The sequence below is a fragment of the Passer domesticus genome, chromosome 33, assembly GCF_036417665.1.
Source record: "Passer domesticus isolate bPasDom1 chromosome 33, bPasDom1.hap1, whole genome shotgun sequence".
NCBI classification, from domain to species: Eukaryota; Metazoa; Chordata; class Aves; order Passeriformes; family Passeridae; genus Passer; species Passer domesticus.
Genome location: NC_087506.1, coordinates 790179 through 809364, shown reverse-complemented (window position 1 = coordinate 809364; position 19186 = coordinate 790179). Strand labels below are relative to the sequence as shown.

Here is a 19186-nt window from a genome sequence, read left to right as displayed (position 1 = left end):
GCCCATATAAGGAGCGGGCGCCCCGCGCGGGCCAATCAGCGCGCGGGATGCAAATGAGGCGGCACAAAAGGGGGCGGGTCTGGGTGGGGAGGTGACGTCAGTTCCGTCGCGCGGGCGGTGACGTCAGGGCAGCGATGGCGGCGCCGCGGGTGTCGCTGGGGCGCTGAAGGAGCCGCTGGGGCTGAGCCGGGGCCTGCAGTGGGTGAGGGACTGGTTTGTACTGGTTTATACTGGGAAGGGACTGGATGGACTGGGATGGACCGGGTTATACTGGGTTATACTGGGATATACTGGGTTATACTGGGTTATACTGGGGTTATACTGGGATAGTACTGGGATATACTGGTTATACTGGGATATACTGGGTTATACTGGGCTATACTGGGTTATACTGGGATAAACTGGGTTATACTGGGATATACTGGTTTATACTGGGATATACTGGGATATACTGGGATATACTGGGATAAACTGGGATATACTGGGTTATACTGGGATATACTGGGTTATACTGGGATATACTGGGTTATACTGGGATAGACTGGGTTATACTGGGATATACTGGTGTTATACTGGGATATACTGGGTTATACTGGGTTATACTGGGTTATACTGGGTTATACTGGGATATACTGGGTTATACTGGGTTATACTGGGTTATACTGGGTTATACTGGGATATACTGGGTTATACTGGGTTATACTGGGATATACTGGGATATACTGGGTTATACTGGGTTATACTGGGATATACTGGTTATACTGGGTTATACTGGGTTATACTGGATATACTGGGTTATACTGGGTTATACTGGATATACTGGGATATACTGGGTTATACTGGATATACTGGGTTATACTGGGATATACTGGGTTATACTGGGATATACTGGGTTATACTGGTTATACTGGGATATACTGGGTTATACTGGGATATACTGGGATATACTGGGTTATACTGGGTTATACTGGGATATACTGGGATATACTGGGTTATACTGGGTTATACTGGGATATACTGGGATATACTGGGTTATACTGGGATATACTGGGTTATACTGGGATATACTGGTTATACTGGGTTATACTGGGTTATACTGGGATATACTGGGTTGTACTGGGTTATACTGGGCTATACTGGGTTATACTGGGTTATACTGGGATATACTGGGATATACTGGGTTATACTGGGATATACTGGGTTATACTGGGTTATACTGGGCTATACTGGGTTATACTGGGTTATACTGAGATATACTGGGATATACTGGGTTGTACTGGGTTATACTGGGTTATACTGGGTTATACTGGGCTATACTGGGATATACTGGGTTATACTGGGTTATACTGGGTTATACTGGGTTATACTGGGAGGGACAGGGTTATACTGGATATACTGGTTTGTACTGGGATGTACTGGGTTATACTGGTTTGTACTGCGATATGCTGAGTTATACTGGGTTGTAGTGGTTTATACTGGGATATACTGGTTTATACTGGGTTGTGCTTGGGGGGACTGGTTTGTACTGGGATATACTGGGTTATACTGGGATATATTGGGAGAGGGACTGGGGTTTACTGGTTTATACTGGGGTATACTGGGATATACTGGGGAGACTGGGATATACTGGTTTATACTGGGAGAGGGACTGGGAGGGGATGAGGGCTTGAACTGGGGATACTGGGATGGACTGGTTTATACTGGGATGGACTGGTTTATACTGGGAGGGACTGGGATGAATTGGGAGAAGGTTTGGGGTTACTGGTTTATACTGGTTTATACTGGTTTGGGGTTACTGGGGTGAACTGGGAAGGAACTGGACCCAGATTTGGGGGAATTTGGGGGATTTTTTGCTTTTCCTCCATTTTTTGTTGGGTTTTCCCAAATTTCTCATTTTTTCCCCCAAATTTTGGCCTCCAAAATTTGAAATTTTCCCAACTTTTCCTTTTTGAATCGAATTTTTAATCTTAAAAATCTCAATTTTCCCCATTTTTTCCAATTCTTCACCAAATTTTCACCTCAAAATCCCCAAATTTCACTTTTCCCCCATTTTCTGTTCGATTCTCCCCAAATTCCCATTTTTCTCCCCAATTCCTGTTGTCTTTCCCAAATTTTGGTGTCAAAAATCCCAAATTTTCCCAATTTTAACCAAATTTCAACCTCAAAAAATCCAACATTTTCCTCAAATTTCCCATTTTAAGCCAAACTTTGATCCCAAAAATCTGAAATATTCCCCATTTCAACTAAATTTTTACCCCAAAAGTCCAAAATTTCTCATTTTTTCCCCATTTCTGTCGGATTTTCCCAATTTCCATTTTTCTCCCCAGTTTCTCTTCGGTTTTCCCAAATTTTGATCTCAAAACTCCAAATTTTCACAAATTTTCCCATTTTTAACCGAATTTTGACCCCAAAAATCCCAAATTTCCCCTTTTCTTCGTTTCTAACCAAATTTGACCCCAAAAATCCCAAATTCTCCTAAATTTTGTATTTTTGACCCCAAAAATCCTCGATTTCCCATTTTCTTCCCCGATTCTGTGTTATTTTCCCCAATTTCCTCATTTTTCTCCATTTTCCCATTTTCCCCCCGATTTTCCCCAATTTCCCCTTTTTTTCCCCGATTTTCCCAATTTCCCCATTTTCCCCCTTTTCCCCAATTTCCCGTTTTTTCCCCAATTTCCCATTTTCCCCAATTTCCCTTTTTCTCCTCAATTTTCCCCAATTTCCTGTTTTTCCCCCAATTTCCCCATTTTCCCCTTTTTTCCCAATTTTCAACAATTTCCCATTTTCCCCCATTTTTCCCCAATTTCCTGGTTTTTCCCCAATTTCCCATTTTCCCAGTTTCCCCCATTTTCCCCAATTTCCCATTTTCCATGATTTTCCCCAATTTCCTTTTTCTCCTCAATTTTCCCCAATTTCCCATTTTTCCCAATTTCCCATTTTCCCCAATTTTCCATTTTTCCCCATTTTCCCCAATTTCCCCAATTTCCCATTTTTCCCCAATTTCCCATTTTCCCCAATTTTCCCCAATTTCCCGTTTTTTTCCCCCAATTTCCCATTTTCCCCAATTTCCCGTTTTTTCCCCCAATTTCCCATTTTTCCCAATTTCCCGTTTTTCCCCATTTCCCATTTCTCCCCAATTTCCCAATTTCCCATTTCCCCAATTTCCCCCAATTTCCCATTTTTCCCCAATTTCCCATTTTTCCCCAATTTTCCCCAATTTCCCATTTTTCCCAATTTCCCGTTTTTCCCCATTTCCCATTTCTCCCCAATTTCCCATTTTCCCATTTCTCCCCAATTTCCCCAAATTTCCCGTTTTTCCCCCCAGTTTTTCTCCATCTTCGCTTTCGCCACCTGCGGCGGCTTCGAGGGCTCCGTCACCCTCAGGGTCACCTGCCCTGGCCCGGACAATGGGACCTTGGTCAGTGCCAAATTCGGGTACCCCTTCAGGTGAGTCACACACCTGGGCAGGTGACACAGGACAGGGACACACCTGGGCACACCTGGGCACACCTGGGCAGGGCTCAGTGTCACCCTCAGGGTCACCTGCCCGGGGCCCGACAACGGCACCGAGGTGACCGCCACCTTCAGGTACCCCTTCAGGTGAGTCACACACCTGGGACAGGTGAGGGACAGGTGAGGGACACACCTGGGATAGACCTGGGACACACCTGGACAGGTGACACAGGACAGGGACACACCTGGGCACACCTGGGCAGGGCTCCGTCACCCTCAGGGTCACCTGCCCGGGGCCCGACAACGGCACCCTGGTCAGCGCCAAATTCGGGTACCCCTTCAGGTGAGTGACACACCTGGGACAGGTGAGGGACACACCTGGGACAGGTGAGGGACAGGTGACACAGGTGAGGGACACACCTGGGATAGACCTGGGACACACCTGGGACAGGTGACACAGGACAGGGACACACCTGGGCACACCTGGGCAGGGCTCCGTCACCCTCAGGGTCACCTGCCCGGGGCCCGACAACGGCACCCTGGTCAGCGCCGCCTTCGGGTACCCCTTCAGGTGAGTGACACACCTGGACAGGTGAGGGACAGGTGACAGACACACCTGGGATAGACCTGGGACAGGTGAGATGGATGGGACACACCTGGGCAGGTGACACACTTGGGACAGGTGAGGGACACACCTGGGACAGGTGATACAGGACAGGGACACACCTGGGCAGGTGACACAGGTGACACAGGACAGGGACACACCTGGGCAGGTGAGGGGGGTGGAACACACCTGGGACTCAGGTGAGACAGGGGGGAGATCGATGCGACACACCTGGACAGGTGGGACAGGGGAGAGAACGGGGGAACAGGTGAAGTCCCGCACAGGTGTCCCAGGTAAGCCCAGGTGATCCCAGGTGTGCTCAGGTGTGCCCAGGTGATTGTGACTGACTCTCAGGTGTGCCCAGGTGACCATGGCTGACCCCAGGTGTGACCCCAGGTGTGCTCAGGTGTGACCCCAGGTGTGACCCCAGATGACCCCAGGTGTGCCCAGGTGTGCTCAGGTGACCCCCAGGTGTGCCCAGGTGTGACCCCAGATGACCCCAGGTGTGCCCCCAGGTGTGACCCCAGGTGTGACCCCAGGTGTGACCCCAGGTGTGACCCCAGGTGTGTCCCCCCCCCCCAGGTTGAACCAGGCGGTGTTCCGGCCCTCGCTGACTCACCTGTGTAACCACACCTGGCCGCAGGACGTGCACCTGGTGGGCGATTTCTCCTCGGCCGCCATGTTCTTCGTGGGCGTGGCTGTGCTGGCCTTCCTCTACAGCCTGGGGGCGCTGGGCGGCTACCTGGGCTACCTGCACCTGTACAGGTGCGCGGGGTCACGCCTGCCCCTCACGGTGAGTGACTGACAGGGGGTTACCTGGGCTACCTGCACCTGTACAGGTGTGCGGGGTCACGCCTGCCCCTCGCGGTGAGTGAGGGATGGGGGCTGGGATTTACCTGTACAGGTGTGCACAGGTGGGATTTACCTGTACAGGTGTGCGGGGTCACGCCTGCCCCTCGCGGTGAGTGAGGGATGGGGGCTGGGGGGTTACCTGTACAGGTGTGCACAGGTGGGATTTACCTGTACAGGTGAGCTCAGGTGGGATTTACCTGTACAGGTGCGCGGGGTCACGCCTGCCCCTCGCGGTGAGTGATTGACAGGGGCTGGGGGTTACCTGGGCTACCTGCACCTGTACAGGTGTGCGGGGTCACGCCTGCCCCTCGCGGTGAGTGAGGGATGGGGGCTGGGATTTACCTGTACAGGTGTGCACAGGTGGGATTTACCTGTACAGGTGAGCTCGGGTGGGGTTACCTGTACAGGTGAGCTCAGGTGGGATTTACCTGTACAGGTGTGCACAGGTGGGATTTACCTGTACAGGTGTGCACAGGTGGGATTTACCTGTACAGGTGTGCACAGGTGGGATTTACCTGTACAGGTGTGCGGGGTCACGCCTGCCCCTCGCGGTGAGTGACAGGGGGGTTACCTGTACAGGTGAGGGCTGGGGGAATTTACCTGTACAGGTGAGCTCAGGTGAGCTCAGGTGGGGTTACCTGTACAGGTGAGCTCAGGTGAGGTTCATTTCCTTTTTTGGGCTTCCCCCCTTCGAATTTAATGGAATTTTGATGGAATTTGGGGAAAATTGAGAGAATTTTGATGAAATTTGCAGAATTTAAAGGGAATTTTTAGGAATTTTAATGGAATTTTGGGGAATTTTGATGGAATTTAGATGAATTTTGAGGGAAGTCGGGAAATTTTAAAGGAATTTTGGATATTTTTAGTGGAGTTTTGGGGAAATTTTGATGGAATTTTCCGGAATTTTGATGGAATTTCCAGGAATTTTAATGGAATTTTTAGGAGTTTTGACAGAATTTTCGGGAATTTTGATGGAATTTTTAGGAATTTTGAGAGGATTTTTACGAATTTCAATGGAATTTTCAGGAATTTCGATGGAATTTTTAGGAATTCAGGAGGATTTGGAGCAGAATTCCCGAATTTTGGTGCAGATTTTGCTGTTCCCGGGGAGATTTTGGGGTTCTGGGCTGGAATTTGGGGATTCCCGATGGAATTTTGGGGAATTTCGGGGGGGGTTAACCCTTTATGCTCCATCTCTCTCTCTCTGCTGCCTCTGAAGGACCCCAGGTAAGTCCCACCCCCAAAATTCTCTTTTTTTCACCTAAAATTCCCCCTTTTACGCCAAAGTCGTGCTTTTATCTCCTAGAATTCCCTTTTTTCCCCCAAAAAAAAATGCTTTTTTTTCCTCTAAAATTCCTTCTTTTCCCCCAAAATTTCCATTTTTTCACCTAAAGTTCCTTTTTTTCCTTCAAAATTCTGGTTTTTTCCCCTAAAATTCTCTTTTTTGCCCAAAAATTCCATTTTCCCTGCTAAAATTCCCTCTTTTCCCCCAAAATTCCAATTTTTTCCTCTAGAATTCTTATTTTTCCTCAAAATTCCGGGTTTTTTCCCCTAAAATTCCCTTTTTTCCCCCCAAAATCCCATTTTCCCCCCCCAAATTCCATTTTTTTCCTGTAAAATTCCCTTTTTTCCCCAAAAATCCTGTTTTTTTCCCCTAAAATTCCCTTTTTTTTCCCAAAATTCCCTTTTTTCCCCCGAAGTTCCCTTTTCTCGCCCAAAATTCCCATTTTCCCCTGAAAATTCTTTGTTTTCCTTGCAAAATTCCCATTTTTTCCCCCAAAATTCCCATTTTTCCCCCCAAAATTCCCACTTTTCTCTCCAAACCCCTGCAGGAATTTGGAGTCCCTCCCCACTTTGTTTTTCCCCCAAATTTGTATCGGTTTTTTTACCATTTTATTCCACAATTTTTTGTTTGTTTTATATTTTTAGTTCTCTTTGTCTTTATTTTAGGAATTTTTTCCCATTTTATTCTTCTTTTTTCTTCATGTCTGGGTCATTTTTCTCCATTTTTGGATCATTTTCTTGCCGTTTTTTGGGCCATTTTTGAGTCTTTTTTAATTTTTGGGCCATTTCCTTGCTATTTTTGGGTCATTTCCCCCCATTTTTGAGCCATTTTCCCCCATTTTCCCCCATTTTTTGCTCACTTTCCCCCATTTTTGTGTAATTTTCCCCCATTTTTAACCATTTTCCCGGTATTTCCCCCCAGGTCCTGGCAGTCTCAGCCCTCCTGGTCGTGCTCTGGCTCTGCCCCATTTTTGGCTCTTTTTTCCCCATTTCTGGCTCATTTTTAGCTATTTTCTGCCATTTTTTTCCTCGTTTTTTTCCCACTTTTGTGTGGTTTTTGTCTTTTTTTTTTTTCTTTTTCCCCCATTTTTAACCAATTTCGCGTTTTTTTCCCCCAGGACCTGGCAGTCTCGGCGCTCCTGGCCGTGCTCTGGCTCTGCCCCATTTCTGCCTGATTTTCCCCCATTTTTCCCCATATTTTTCTCCATTTTTCCCATTTTCGGTTCCTTTTCCCCCATTTTTTCCCCATTTTTATGTAATTTTCCCCGTTTTTAACCGATTTCCCCATTTTTTCCCCCAGGACCTGGCTGTCTCAGCTCTCCTGGCTGTGCTCTGGCTGTGCCCCATTTCTGCCTCATTTTTCCCTATTTTTTCCCATATTTTCCCCATTTTTGTGTAATTTCTCCCCATTTTTGTGTAAATTTTCCTATTTTCCCTCATTTTTAACCAATTTCCCGGTTTCTCCCCCCAGGACCTGGCAGTCTCAGCCCTCCTGGCCGTGCTGTGGCTCTGCCCCATTTCTGCCTCATTTTCCCCATTTTCCCCCATTTTTCCCCATTTTTTCCCATTTCCCCCTGGTTTTTTCCCATTTTTTCCCGTTTTTCCCCATTTTTAACCAATTTCCCTGTTTCTCCCCCCAGGACCTGGCCGTCTCAGCCCTCCTGGCCGTGCTCTGGCTCTGCCCCATTCCTGACTCATTTTCCCCATTTTCCCCCATATTTTCCCCATTTTTTCCCATTTTCTCCTGTTTTTTCCCCATTTTTTCCCATTTTTCCCCATTTTTAACCAATTTCCCCATTTTTCCCCCCAGGACCTGGCCGTCTCCACCCTCCTGGCCGTGCTCTGGCTCTGCCCCATTCCTGACTCATTTTTTCCCATTTTTTCCCCATTTCTGGCTCCTTTTTCCCCATATTTTCCCATTTTTTCCCATTTTTATGTAATTTTCCCCATTTTTAACCATTTTCCCCGTTTTTCCCCCCAGGACCTGGCCATCTCCAACCTCCTGGCTGTGCTCTGGCTCTGCCCCATTTCTGCCTCATTTTCCCCATTTTTTCCCATATTTTCCCCATTTTTTCCCATTTTCTCCTGTTTTTTCCCCATTTTTTCCCATTTTTCCCCATTTTTAACCAATTTCCCCATTTTTCCCCCCAGGACCTGGCCGTCTCCACCCTCCTGGCCGTGCTCTGGCTCTGCCCCATTTCTGCCTCATTTTTGTCTCATTTTTCACCACTTTTTTCCCATTTTCTCCATTTTTCCATATTTTCCCCATTTTTTCCCATTTTCCCCATTTTTAACCAATTTCCCGGTTTCTCCCCCCAGGACCTGGCCGTCTCCGCCCTCCTGGCCGTGCTCTGCCTTTGCCCCATTCCTGCCTGATTTTCCCCCATTTTTGGCTCATTTTTAGCTATTTTTTCCCATTTTTTTCCATTTTTTTCTATTTTTCTGTAATTTTTCCGTTTTTTCCCCATTTTTAACCAATTTCCCCATTTTTCCCCCAGGACCTGGCCGTCTCCACCCTCCTGGCCGTGCTCTGCCTCTGCCCCATTTCTTCCTCATTTTTCCCCATTTTTCCCCATATTTTTCCCGTTTTTTCCCATTTTCCCCTGTTTTTTCCCCATTTTTCCCCATTTTTAACCGTTTTCCCGGTTTCTCCCCCCAGGACCTGGCCGTATCCGCCCTCCTGGCCGTGCTCTGGCTCTGCCCCATTTCTGCCTCATTTTCCCCCATTTTTTTCCCATATTTTCCCCGTTTTTTCCCATTTTCCCCTGGTTTTTCCCCATTTTTTCCCATTTTTCCCCATTTTTAACCAATTTCCCGTTTTTTCCCCCCAGGACCTGGCCGTCTCCGCCCTCCTGGCCGTGCTCTGCCTCTGCCCCATTCCTGACTCATTTTTTCCCATTTTTTCCCCATTTCTGGCTCCTTTTTCCCCATATTTCCCCATTTTTTCCCATTTTTATGTAATTTTCCCCATTTTTAACCAATTTCCCGTTTTTTCCCCCAGGACCTGGCCGTCTCCGCTCTCCTGGCCATGCTCTGGCTCTGCCCCATTCCTGCCTGATTTTCCCCCATTTTTTCCCCATTTTTTCCCATTTTTTCCCCATTTTTTCCCATTTTTTCCATTTTTTCCCCATTTTTAACCAATTTCCCGTTTTTTCCCCCCAGGACCTGGCCGTCTCCGCCCTCCTGGCCGTGCTCTGGCTCTGCCCCATTCCTGCCTCATTTTCCCCGTTTCTGGCTCATTTTTAGCTATTTTTTCCCCGGTTTTTCCCATTTTTCTGTAATTTTTATGTAACTTTCCCATTTTCCCCATTTTTAACCAATTTCCCGGTTTTTCCCCCCAGGACCTGGCCGTCTCCGCTCTCCTGGCCGTGCTCTGGCTCGTGGCCTCCTCGGCCTGGGCCCAGGCCCTGCGGCACGTGCGGGCGGCGCTGGGCGCGCCCCTCCCCCACTGCCCCTCCCCCACTGTGGGCTGCGCCCCCGTCGGGGTCACCCCCATGGGCAGCCTGGGGGCCTCCGTGGTGAGGGAAACTGAGGCACGGGAATGGGGGGGGGTGGGGTCACCCCCATGGGCAGCCTGGGGGCCTCCGTGGTGAGGGAAACTGAGGCACGGGGCCGGGGGGGCTGGGGTCACCCCCATGGGCAGCCTGGGGGCCTCCGTGGTGAGGGAAACTGAGGCACGGGGCCGGGGGGGCTGGGGTCACCCCCATGGGCAGCCTGGGGGCGTCCGTGGTGAGGGAAACTGAGGCACGGGTGGGAAATGGGGCTGGGGTCACCCCCATGGGCAGCCTGGGGGCCTCCGTGGTGAAGGAAACTGAGGCACGGGGGGGGGAAATGGGGCTGGGGAAACTGAGGCACGGGGGGGATTGGGCTGGGGAAACTGAGGCACGGGGCTGGGGGAGGGGAATTTGGGCTGGGGGGGGATTTTGGGGAAAATGGAGCAGGGAAACTGAGGCACAGGTGGGGGAGGAAGGGAATTTGGGGTGGGGGAGGGGATTTGTGGGGTGGGGGAGGGGATTCGAGGAGGAAATCGGGGTTGGGGGAGGGGCCGTAAGGGGATTGAGGGCAGAGGTAAACTGAGGCACAGCGGGGGAGGGGAATCGCCCGTGTTTGGGACACCCTGAAGGTGGCGGGGGCGGGGCTTGGACGGACAAACCAGGCGGGGGGAGGGGCTTTGGGGGGTGGGGGGAGGGGCTTTGGGGGGTGGGGGGAGGGGCTCTGACCCCCTCCCCCGCCCCGCTGTTCCCCCCAGGCCTTCGGGTTCCTCAACCTCCTGCTCTGGGCCAGCGGCTCCTGGTTCGTCTACAAGGAGACGCCCCTGCACCGCCCAGCCCCGCCCCCCGACCCCGCCCCCTCCCCCATGTGACCCCGCCCCTCCCCCTCACTTCTGTAGCGGTGCCGGATTTGGGGGCGGGGCTGAGGATGGGGGGGCGTGGCCAGGCGTTGGGGGAGGGGCTTTGTGCACTGAGATGGTGGGGTGGGGTGGGGGAGGGGCGGGGGGGTTGACGTTGACCTTGGGGAGCCTCGGTGGGTGACCTTGGGTTGACCTTTGGGTGACCTCAGCTGGCCTTGGGTTGGGCTTGACCTTGGGTTGGGCTTGGTTTTGTTAATGGTTAATTGGTGGTTAATTGGGCTGACCGTTGGGTTGGTTTTGGGCTGACCACTGGGGTGGTCTTGAGATGACCACTGGCATGGTCTTGAGCTGACCGTTGGGTTCATCTTGAGCTGACCGTTGGGTTGGTCTTGAGGTGACTGTTAGCTTGGTTTTGAGCTGACCGTTGGGTTGATCTTGAGGTGACCGTTGGGTTCATCTTGAGGTGACCATTGGGTTGGTCTTGAGGTGACCGTTGGGTTGATCTTGAGCTGACCGTTGGGTTCATCTTGAGCTGACCGTTGGGTTGGTCTTGAGGTGACCGTTGGGTTGATCTTGAGGTGACCGTTGGGTTGGTCTTGAGGTGACCGTTGGGTTGATCTTGAGGTGACCGTTGGGTTGATCTTGAGGTGACCACTGGGTTGATCTTGAGGTGACCGTTGGGTTGGTCTTGAGGTGACCGTTAGCTTGGTTTTGAGCTGACCACTGGGTTGGTCTTGAGCTGACCATTGGGTTGGGGTTGAGCTGACCATTGGGGTGGTCTTGGGCTGACCATTGGGTTGGGGTTGAGCTGACCACTGAGGTGGTTTTGATCTTGAGCTGACTGTTGGGTTGGTCTTGAGCTGACCGTTGGGGTGGTCTTGGTCTTGAGCTGACCGTTAGCTTGGTTTTGAGCTGACCATTGGGTTGGTCTTGAGCTGACCACTGGGGTGGTCTTGAGCTGATCATTGGGGTGGTTTTGAGCTGACCGTTGGGTTGGTCTTGATGTTGAGCTGACCATTGGGGTGGTCTTGAGCTGACCACTGGGTTGGTCTTGAGGTGACCGTTGGGTTGGTCGTGAGCTGACAGTTGGGTTGGTCTTGATCTTGAGCTGACCGTTGGGTTGGTCTTGAGCTGACCACTGAGGTGGTTTTGATCTTGAGCTGACCGTTGGGTTGGTTTTGATCTTGAGCTGACCGTTGGGTTGGTTTTGATCTTGAGCTGACCGTTGGGTTGGTTTTAAGCTGACCGTTGGGTTGGTTTTGACTTTGACCATCGATTGTCCGGTCTTGACTCGCGTTGGTCATTGGGTTGGTTTGGACATCACTGACCGTCGGTTGGGTTGTCCGAGGGTTGGGTTGAGTCGGCCTTAAGTTGAGTTTGGCTTTGAATTGGATGGAGTTGACGTTGGGTTGGGTTGGATTGACCTTGGCTGATCTTCAGTTGGGTGGACCTTGGCTTGGATTGGGTTGAGTTGACCTTTAGCTTCAGTTGGGTTCGGTTGGGTTGACCTTGGTTGACCTTGGGTTGGGTTGGGTTGACCTAGGCTTGAGTTGGGTTGGGTTGGGTTGGGTTGGGTGGACCTTGAGTTGAGTTTGGTTGACCTTTGGTTAGGTTGGACTGACGTTGGGTTGGGTTGGGTTTGTTTGACCTTGGGTTGGGTTGATTGGGTTGGGTTGACCTTGGGTTGGGTTGGGTTGACTTTGGGTTGGGTTGGGTTTGGGTTGATTGACTTGGGTTGGATTTGGTTGACTTGGTTGGGTTGGATTGACCTTGGGTTGGATTGAGTTGGCGTTGGGTTGGGTTGACTTTGAGTTGGGTTGGGTTGGGTTGATTGACCTTGGGTTGGGTTGATGTTGGGTTGGGTTGACCTTGGTTGACCTTTGGTTGGGTTTAGTTGACTTGTGTTGGGTTGGGTTGGTTTGGGGTGACTTCAGTTGACCTTTGGTTGGGTTGATTGACATTGGGTTGGGTTGGTTGGGTTGATGTTGGGTTGGGTTGACTTTGAGTTGGGTTTGGTTTGATTGATTGACCTTGGGTTGGGTCAATTTTGGGTTGGGTTGACCTTGGTTGACCTTTGGTTGGGTTGATTGACATTGGGTTGGGTTGGTTGGGTTGACTTCAGTTGACCTTTGGTTGGGTTGACCTTGGTTGACCTTGGGTTGGGTTGGTTGGGTTGATGTTGGGTTGGGTTGACTTTGAGTTGGGTTTGGTTAGATTGATTGACCTTGGGTTGGGTTGATGTTGGGTTGGGTTGACCTTGGCTGACCTTTGCTTGACCCCGCTCGGGTTCGCGGCCCCTGATTGGCCCCACCCCCTCTTCCCTTCTCCCATTGGCTCCTCCCCCGTGTGGGCGTGGCCAAACACTCCGGGATCCCCTCCCCCCGCTGTGCAAGTGCCTCAATAAACGGAATTCTGGGAAAACGCCCCAAAATGGCTGCCGGCCCCTCCCCCACCCAGGGGACCCTTGGGGACATCGGGGGGGGGTTGGGGACACCAGAGATGGACCCGAGGCCGCGTTTGCCCCAAATTTATTGGTTCTGACCCCGAATCCGCGTCCCCTCCGTCACCGCCCGGGGTGGCCCCGGTGGCCCCGGGGTGGCCCCGGGGTGGCCCTGGGGTGGCCCCTGGTGACCCAAACGTGGCCCAGGTCCCGTCACCCTGTCCCTTGTCCCACCCTGTGGTGGCACCAGTTCCACGTCCCCACAATGTCCCCGAGGTGTCCCTGTGCCACCCCCGTGTCCCCAAGGTGTCCTCGTGTCCCCGAGGTGTCCTCGTGCCACCCCTGTGTCCCCAAGGTGTCCTCGTGTCCCCGAGGTGTCCCTGTGCCACCCCCGTGTCCCCAGGGCGTCCTCGTGTCCCCAAGGTGTTCTTGTGCCACCCCCGTGTCCCCAAGGTGTCCTCGTGTCCCCAAGGTGTTCTTGTGTCACCCCTGTGTCCCCAGGGTGGCTCCAGAGTCCTCTGTCCTGGAGCCACCGCATCTGGAGACCAACCCTGGGGTCCCCATGTCATCCCCGTGTCCCCAAGGTGTCCCCAGATGTCCCCAGGGTGTCCCCATGTCCCAAGGTGTCCCCAAGGTGTCCCCAGGTGTCCCCAAGGTGTCCCCAGGTGTCCCCATGTCCCCAGTTCCTGTCCACGGTGTCCAGGATCCAGGGTACAAAGTTGCAGACCCTGGTGTGACCCATCCCCGTGTCCCCATCTCTCTGTGCTGTCCCCAGGTGTCCCCAGGTATCCCCAGGTGTCCCCAGGTGTCCCCAGGTGTCCCCATGTCCCCATGTCCCCAGGTGTCCCCAGGTGTCCCCATGTCCCCAGGTGTCCCTGTGTCCCTAGTTCCTGTCCATGGTGTCCAGGATCCAGGGCACGAAGTTGCAGACCTTGGTGTAGACGCCGGGGTGGCCGGGCAGGGCGCAGGTCTGCAGCCCCCAGGACACGATGCCCTGCAGGGTGCCATTGCAGGACAGGGGGCCCCCGGAGTCACCCTGGGGACACAGGGGTCAGGGGTCACTCAGGGGTCACTCGGGTCAGTTATGGTCACTCTGGGGTCACTCTGGGGTCAGTGATGGTCACTCAGGGGTCACTCGGGTCAGTTATGGTCACTCTGGGGTCACTCTGGGGTCAGTGATGGTCACTCAGGGGTCACTCTGCCCCCCCAGGACACGATGGCCTGCAGGGTGCCATTGCAGGACAGGGGACCCCCGGAGTCACCCTGGGGACACAGGGACAGTTATGGTCACTTAGGGGTCAGTTATGGTCACTCAAGGGTCACTCGGGTCACTCAGGGGTCAGTTATGGTCACTCAGGGGTCACTCGGGTCAGTTTTGGTCACTCAGGGGTCACTCAGGTCAGTTATGGTCACTCAGGGGTCACTCAGGGGTCAAGGGGTCACTCGGGTCAACAGACTTTGGATGGATTTTGGCCAGATTTGGGTCAGATTTTGGGCGGATTTTGGCCGGATTTGGGTCAGATTTTGTTCAGATATTGGCCAGATTTTGTTCAGATTTTGGGGGAATTTTAGGCATGCTTTGGTCAGATTTTGGGTGGATGTTGGGCGTATTTTGGTCGGATTTTTGCCAGATTTTAGTTAGCTTTTGGCCAGGTTTTGACCAGATATTGCGCAGATTTGGTCAGATTTTGGGTGGATTACGGCCTGATTTTGATCAGATTTTGGTTGGATTTTGGTTAGATTTTGGGCGTATTTTAGTCAGATTTTGTTTGGATTCGGTTGGATTTGGGGTGGATTTGGGGCGTATTTTGGCCAGATTTGGGTCACATTTTGGCCAGATTTGGGTCAGATTTAAGCCAGATTTTGGGTGAATTTTGGCCGGATTTTGTTCGGATTTCGGGTGGATTTTGGCTGGATTTTGGCCAGATTTGGGTCAGATTTTGGCCAGATTTTGGGTGAATTTTGGCCGGATTTGGGGTGGATTTGGGATGAATCAGGCTGACCTGGCAGGAGTCGACGCGGCGGTCGCTGACGCCGGCGCAGAGCATGCTGGGCGTGATGCGGCCGGGGTAGGCGCGCCGGCACGCGGCGTCCGACAGCAGCTGCACGTAGGCGCAGATCAGGCGCTTGGGGAGCGTCACTGCGGGGACACGCGTTACTCGGGGGTTACTCGGGGGTTACTCATAGGTTACTCATAGTTTACTCGGGGGTTACTCGGGGGTTATTCGGTGGTCAGGGAGGGTCAGTGAGGAGTCGGGGGGCGGGGACACCCCCAGGAGGGTCCTGGGGGGCCCTGGGGACCTACTCATTGGTTACTCATAAGTAATTCACAGGTTACTCAGGGGTTGCTCATGGGTTACTCAGGGGTCACTCAGGGGTTACTTGGGGGTTAGTCGGGGGTTACTTGGGGGTTACTCAGGGGTTACTCAGGGGTTACACATGGGTTACTCATTGGTTGCTCAGGTTACTCAGGGTTACTCATGGGTTATTCATGGGTTACTCAGGGGTTACTCATGAGTTACTCGGGTTATTTAGGGGTTGCTCAGGGGTCACTGTGGGGTCACAGTGGGGTCAGGGGGTGGGGACACGCCCTGGGCTGCTCAGGGGTTACTCATGGGCTACTCATAGGTTACACATGGGTCACTCAGGGGTTTCCCCAGTGTCCCCAGTGTCCCCAATGTCTCAGTGTCCCAGTGTCCCCAGTGTCCCCAATGTCCCCAGTGTCCCCAATGTCCCCAATGTCCCCAATGTCCCCAGTGTCCCCAATGTCCCCAATGTCCCCAATGTCCCTACCCTGCGGCGTGGTGACCGTGCCCCAGCCGGACAGCAGGCAGGAGGCCCTGGGGATCCCCCCAACGTCCCCAGTGTCCCCAGTGTCCCAATCCCCCCAGTGTCCCCAGTGTCCCCAGTGTCCCAATCCCCCCAGTGTCCCCAGTGTCCCCAGTGTCCCCAGTGTCCCAATCCCCCCAGTGTCCCCAGTGTCCCCAGTGTCCTACCCTGCGGCGTTGTCACTGTCCCCCAGCTGGACAGCAGGCAGGTGGCCCTCAATGTCCCCAGTGTCCCCAGTGTCCCCAGTGTCCCCAGTGTCCCCAATGTCCCCAGTGTCCCCAGTGTCCCCAATGTCCCCAGTGTCCCCAGTGTCCCAATCCCCCCAGTGTCCCCAATCCCCCCAGTGTCCCCAGTGTCCCCAGTGTCCCCAGTGTCCCCAGTGTCCTACCCTGCGGCGTTGTCACTGTCCCCCAGCCGGACAGCAGGCAGGTGGCCCCGGGCGGGCCGCAGGCGCGGGGCAGCCCCAGCGGCCGCACGCTGCGGGTGATGGCCGCCGGCCGGTCCAGGCGCAGCAGGGCCAGGTCGGCGTCCAGCGTGGCGGGGTCGAAGCGCGGGTGCGTCACGGCCATCGTCACCCGGCGCTCCTGCTCCGTCCCCTCGCGCCGCGTCAGGTCATCCTCGCCCAGCCGGACACGGAGACCCCTGGGGACAGACAGGGGTTGGGGACAGCGGGGACGTTGAGGGGATTGGGGACATTGGGGGGTGTTGGGGACATTGGGGACGTTGAGGGGATTGGGGACATTGGGGGGTTGGGGGCATCAGGGACATTGGGGACATTGAGGGGGCATCGGGGATATTGGGGACATTGGGGGGTTGGGGACATTGGGGACATTGGGGGTGTTGCGGACATTGGGGGGGCATCGGGGACATTGGGGACATTGGGAATGTTGAAGACATTGGAGAGATTGGGGACATTGGGGACACTGGGGGTGTTGAGGGCATTGGGGACATTGAGGGGGCATCGGGGATATTGGGGACATTGGGGGGATTAGGGACATTGGGGGTGTTGGGGACATTGGGGGTGATGGGGACAGTGGGGGTGTTGGGGACACTGGGGACACTGAGGGGACATCGGGGACATTGAGGGGGCATCGTGGATATTGGGGGTGTTGGGGACATTGAGGGGATTAGGGACACTGGGGACATTGCAGACATTGGGGACATTGACGGTGTTGGGGACATTGGGGGTGATGAGGACATTGGGGGTGTTGGGGACATTGGGGACATTGAGGATATTGGGGACATTGGCGGGTCGGGGACATTGGGGACATTAGGGACAAGGAGGATGTTGGGGACACTGGGGGTGTTGGGGACATTTGGGATGTTGAGGGGGCATTGGGAACATTGGGGACATTCGGGGGTTGGGGATCTTGGGGACAGTGGGAGGTTAGGGACATTGAGGGGATTGGGGACATTGGAGGGATTGGGGACATTGGGGGTGTTGGGGACATTGGGGACATCAGGGGGGCTGAGGACATTGAGGGGATTGGGGACATTGGGGGTGTTGGGGACATTGGGGACATGGGGGATGTAGAGGACATTGAGGGGATTGGGGACATTGGGGACCACGAGGACACTGGGGGGTTGGGGACACTGAGGGTGCATCGGAGACATTGGGGGATTGGGGACATTGGGGACATTGAGTGGGTTGGGGATATTGGGGACATTGGGGACATGACGGTTGGGGACATCGGGGAGAGCGGGGGCTTGGGGACATTGGGGACAATACGGTGGCATTGGGGATGTTGGGGACAAGGGGGATGGGGACATTGCGGGGGGGGGGTCACACGGTGTCACCCCAGGGTGTCCCCCTGTCCCGTCTTCCCTGTCCCCACCCCCAAACCCTGTCCCTGTCCCTGTCCCCGAGGGATGTCCCTTGTCTCTGTCACTGTCACCTCCTGATGCAGTGGGTGGCGGTCAGCACCCACTGGGGTCACACCTGTCCCTGTCCCTGTCCCCGGGGTGTGTCCCCTGTCCCTGTCCCTGTCCCTGTGAGCTGTCCTCTCTCCCCCGAGGTGTGTCCCCTGTCCCCAGGGTGTGTCCCCTGTCCCTGTGAGCTGTCCCTGTCCCTTTGAGGTGTCCCCTGTCCCTGTTCCTAGGGTGTGTCCCTGTCCCCGAGGGATGTCCCCTGTCACTGTCACTGTCACCTCTTGACGCAGTGAGCGGCGGTCAGCACCCACAGCGGCCGCAGCAGCACGGCCCCGCAGCGCAGGGGCACAGAGCAGCTGGCCCTGTCCCTGTCCCCTGTCCCTGTCCCTGTCCCCAGGGCTGTCCCCAGGGCTGTCCCCTGTCCCCAGGGGTGGCACTGTCACCTCTTGACGCAGTGAGCGGCGGTCAGCACCCAGAGCGGCCGCAGCAGCACGGCCCCGCAGCGCAGGGGCACAGAGCAGCTGGCCCTGTCCCTGTCCCTGCTGTCCCCAGGGTGTGTCCCTGTCCCCGGGGCTGTCCCCTGTGTGTGTCCCTGTCCCCGAGGGATGTCCCCAGGGGTGGCACTGTCACCTCTTGACGCAGTGAGCGGCGGTCAGCACCCAGAGCGGCCGCAGCAGCACGGCCCCGCAGCGCAGGGGCACGGAGCAGCTGGCCCTGTCCCTGTCCCCGGGGTGTGTCCCTGTCCCCAGGGTGTGTCCCTGTCACTGTCACTGTCACTGTCACTGTCACTGTCACCTCTTGACGCAGTGAGCAGCAGTCAGCACCCAGAGCGGCCGCAGCAGCACGGCCCCGCAGCGCAGGGGATGGGGAGCAGCTGTCCCTGTCCCTGTCCCTGTGAGCTGTCCCCTGTCCCCAGGGCTGTCCCCTGTCCCCAGGGCTGTCCCCAGGGTGTGTCCCTGTCACTGTCACTGTCACTGTCACTGTCACCTCTTGACGCAGTGGGCGGCGGTCAGCACCCACAGCGGCCGCAGCAGCACGGCCCCGCAGCGCAGCGGGCCGTAGAGCAGCACCTGCCAGGGCTGCGACATGGGGACACACGGGTACCCCCCGATGATCCTGTCGCCGTCGGGGGACAGCGGCACGCAGGTGGCACCCGCGCCGTCCCCCTCCGCCCGCTGGCCCGGGGGACACGGCGGCGGCTGGCACCGGCTGGCACCTGCGGGGACAAAGGGACAGGGGGCTGGCGCGGGGCGGGGACACGGGGGCGTCTCTGTGGGGACAGGGCCACCACGGGTGGCACCTGGGGCACCAGGAGTGGCACCTGGGCCACCACGAGTGTCACTTGGGCCACCACGGGTGGCACCTGGGCCACCAAGACTGGCACCTCCATGGGGACGGGGCCACCACGAGTGTCACTTGGGCCACCACGGGTGGCACCTGGGGCACCAGCAGTGGCACCTGGGGCACCAGGAGTGGCACCTCCACGGGGACAATGCCACCCAGA

At 54.7% G+C, this 19186-nt stretch overlaps 2 protein-coding genes across 9 annotated transcripts; one reads left to right on the top strand and one right to left on the bottom strand.

Annotated features, from left to right (window-relative positions):
• Positions 1–85: 85 nt before the first annotated feature.
• On the top strand, positions 86–12965 carry LOC135288544 (synaptophysin-like protein 1). 8 transcript variants are annotated; one of them, XR_010351613.1, is made up of 7 exons: positions 86–202; positions 3326–3447; positions 4640–4822; positions 5433–5460; positions 9535–9711; positions 10443–10938; positions 11705–12965. XR_010351613.1 is itself a non-coding variant. In XM_064401932.1 (6 exons), exons 3-6 carry the CDS (start codon positions 4737–4739, stop codon positions 10554–10556), a joined length of 405 nt encoding a protein of 134 aa, XP_064258002.1. In that variant the 5' UTR covers positions 86–202; positions 3326–3447; positions 4640–4736; the 3' UTR covers positions 10557–12965. The 8 variants fall into 8 exon arrangements, 3 of the variants coding, with proteins under 3 accessions (XP_064258002.1, XP_064258003.1, XP_064258004.1); XR_010351610.1 differs by having other exon boundaries at positions 11031–12965; XR_010351614.1 differs by having other exon boundaries at positions 10443–11237; positions 11734–12965.
• An 886-nt stretch (positions 12966–13851) lies between these two features.
• On the bottom strand, positions 13852–18847 carry LOC135288537 (kallikrein-15-like). Its single transcript, XM_064401931.1, has 4 exons — positions 18670–18847; positions 16202–16455; positions 14988–15124; positions 13852–14020 (listed from the first exon to the last, which is right to left on the bottom strand). Exons 1-4 carry the CDS (start codon positions 18768–18770, stop codon positions 13868–13870), a joined length of 645 nt encoding a protein of 214 aa, XP_064258001.1. The 5' UTR covers positions 18771–18847; the 3' UTR covers positions 13852–13867.
• Positions 18848–19186: the final 339 nt, after the last annotated feature.

Excerpts from the sequence above, each read along its gene's own strand:
- LOC135288544 (XM_064401932.1), top strand. The coding sequence starts at position 4,737 with ATGTTCTTCGTGGGCGTGGCTGTGCTGGCCTTCCTCTACAGCCTGGGG. Across the intron at positions 4,823-5,432 it reads GGCTACCTGCACCTGTACAG|GTGTGCGGGGTCACGCCTGC; the intron begins GTGCGCGGGGTC and ends TTACCTGTACAG. Across the intron at positions 9,712-10,442 it reads GCAGCCTGGGGGCCTCCGTG|GCCTTCGGGTTCCTCAACCT; the intron begins GTGAGGGAAACT and ends TGTTCCCCCCAG.
- LOC135288537 (XM_064401931.1), bottom strand. The coding sequence starts at position 18,770 with ATGTCGCAGCCCTGGCAGGTGCTGCTCTACGGCCCGCTGCGCTGCGGG. Across the intron at positions 16,456-18,669 it reads GCCGCCCACTGCGTCAAGAG|GGGTCTCCGTGTCCGGCTGG; the intron begins GTGACAGTGACA and ends GTCTGTCCCCAG. Across the intron at positions 15,125-16,201 it reads GACAGTGACAACGCCGCAGG|TGACGCTCCCCAAGCGCCTG; the intron begins GTAGGACACTGG and ends GTGTCCCCGCAG.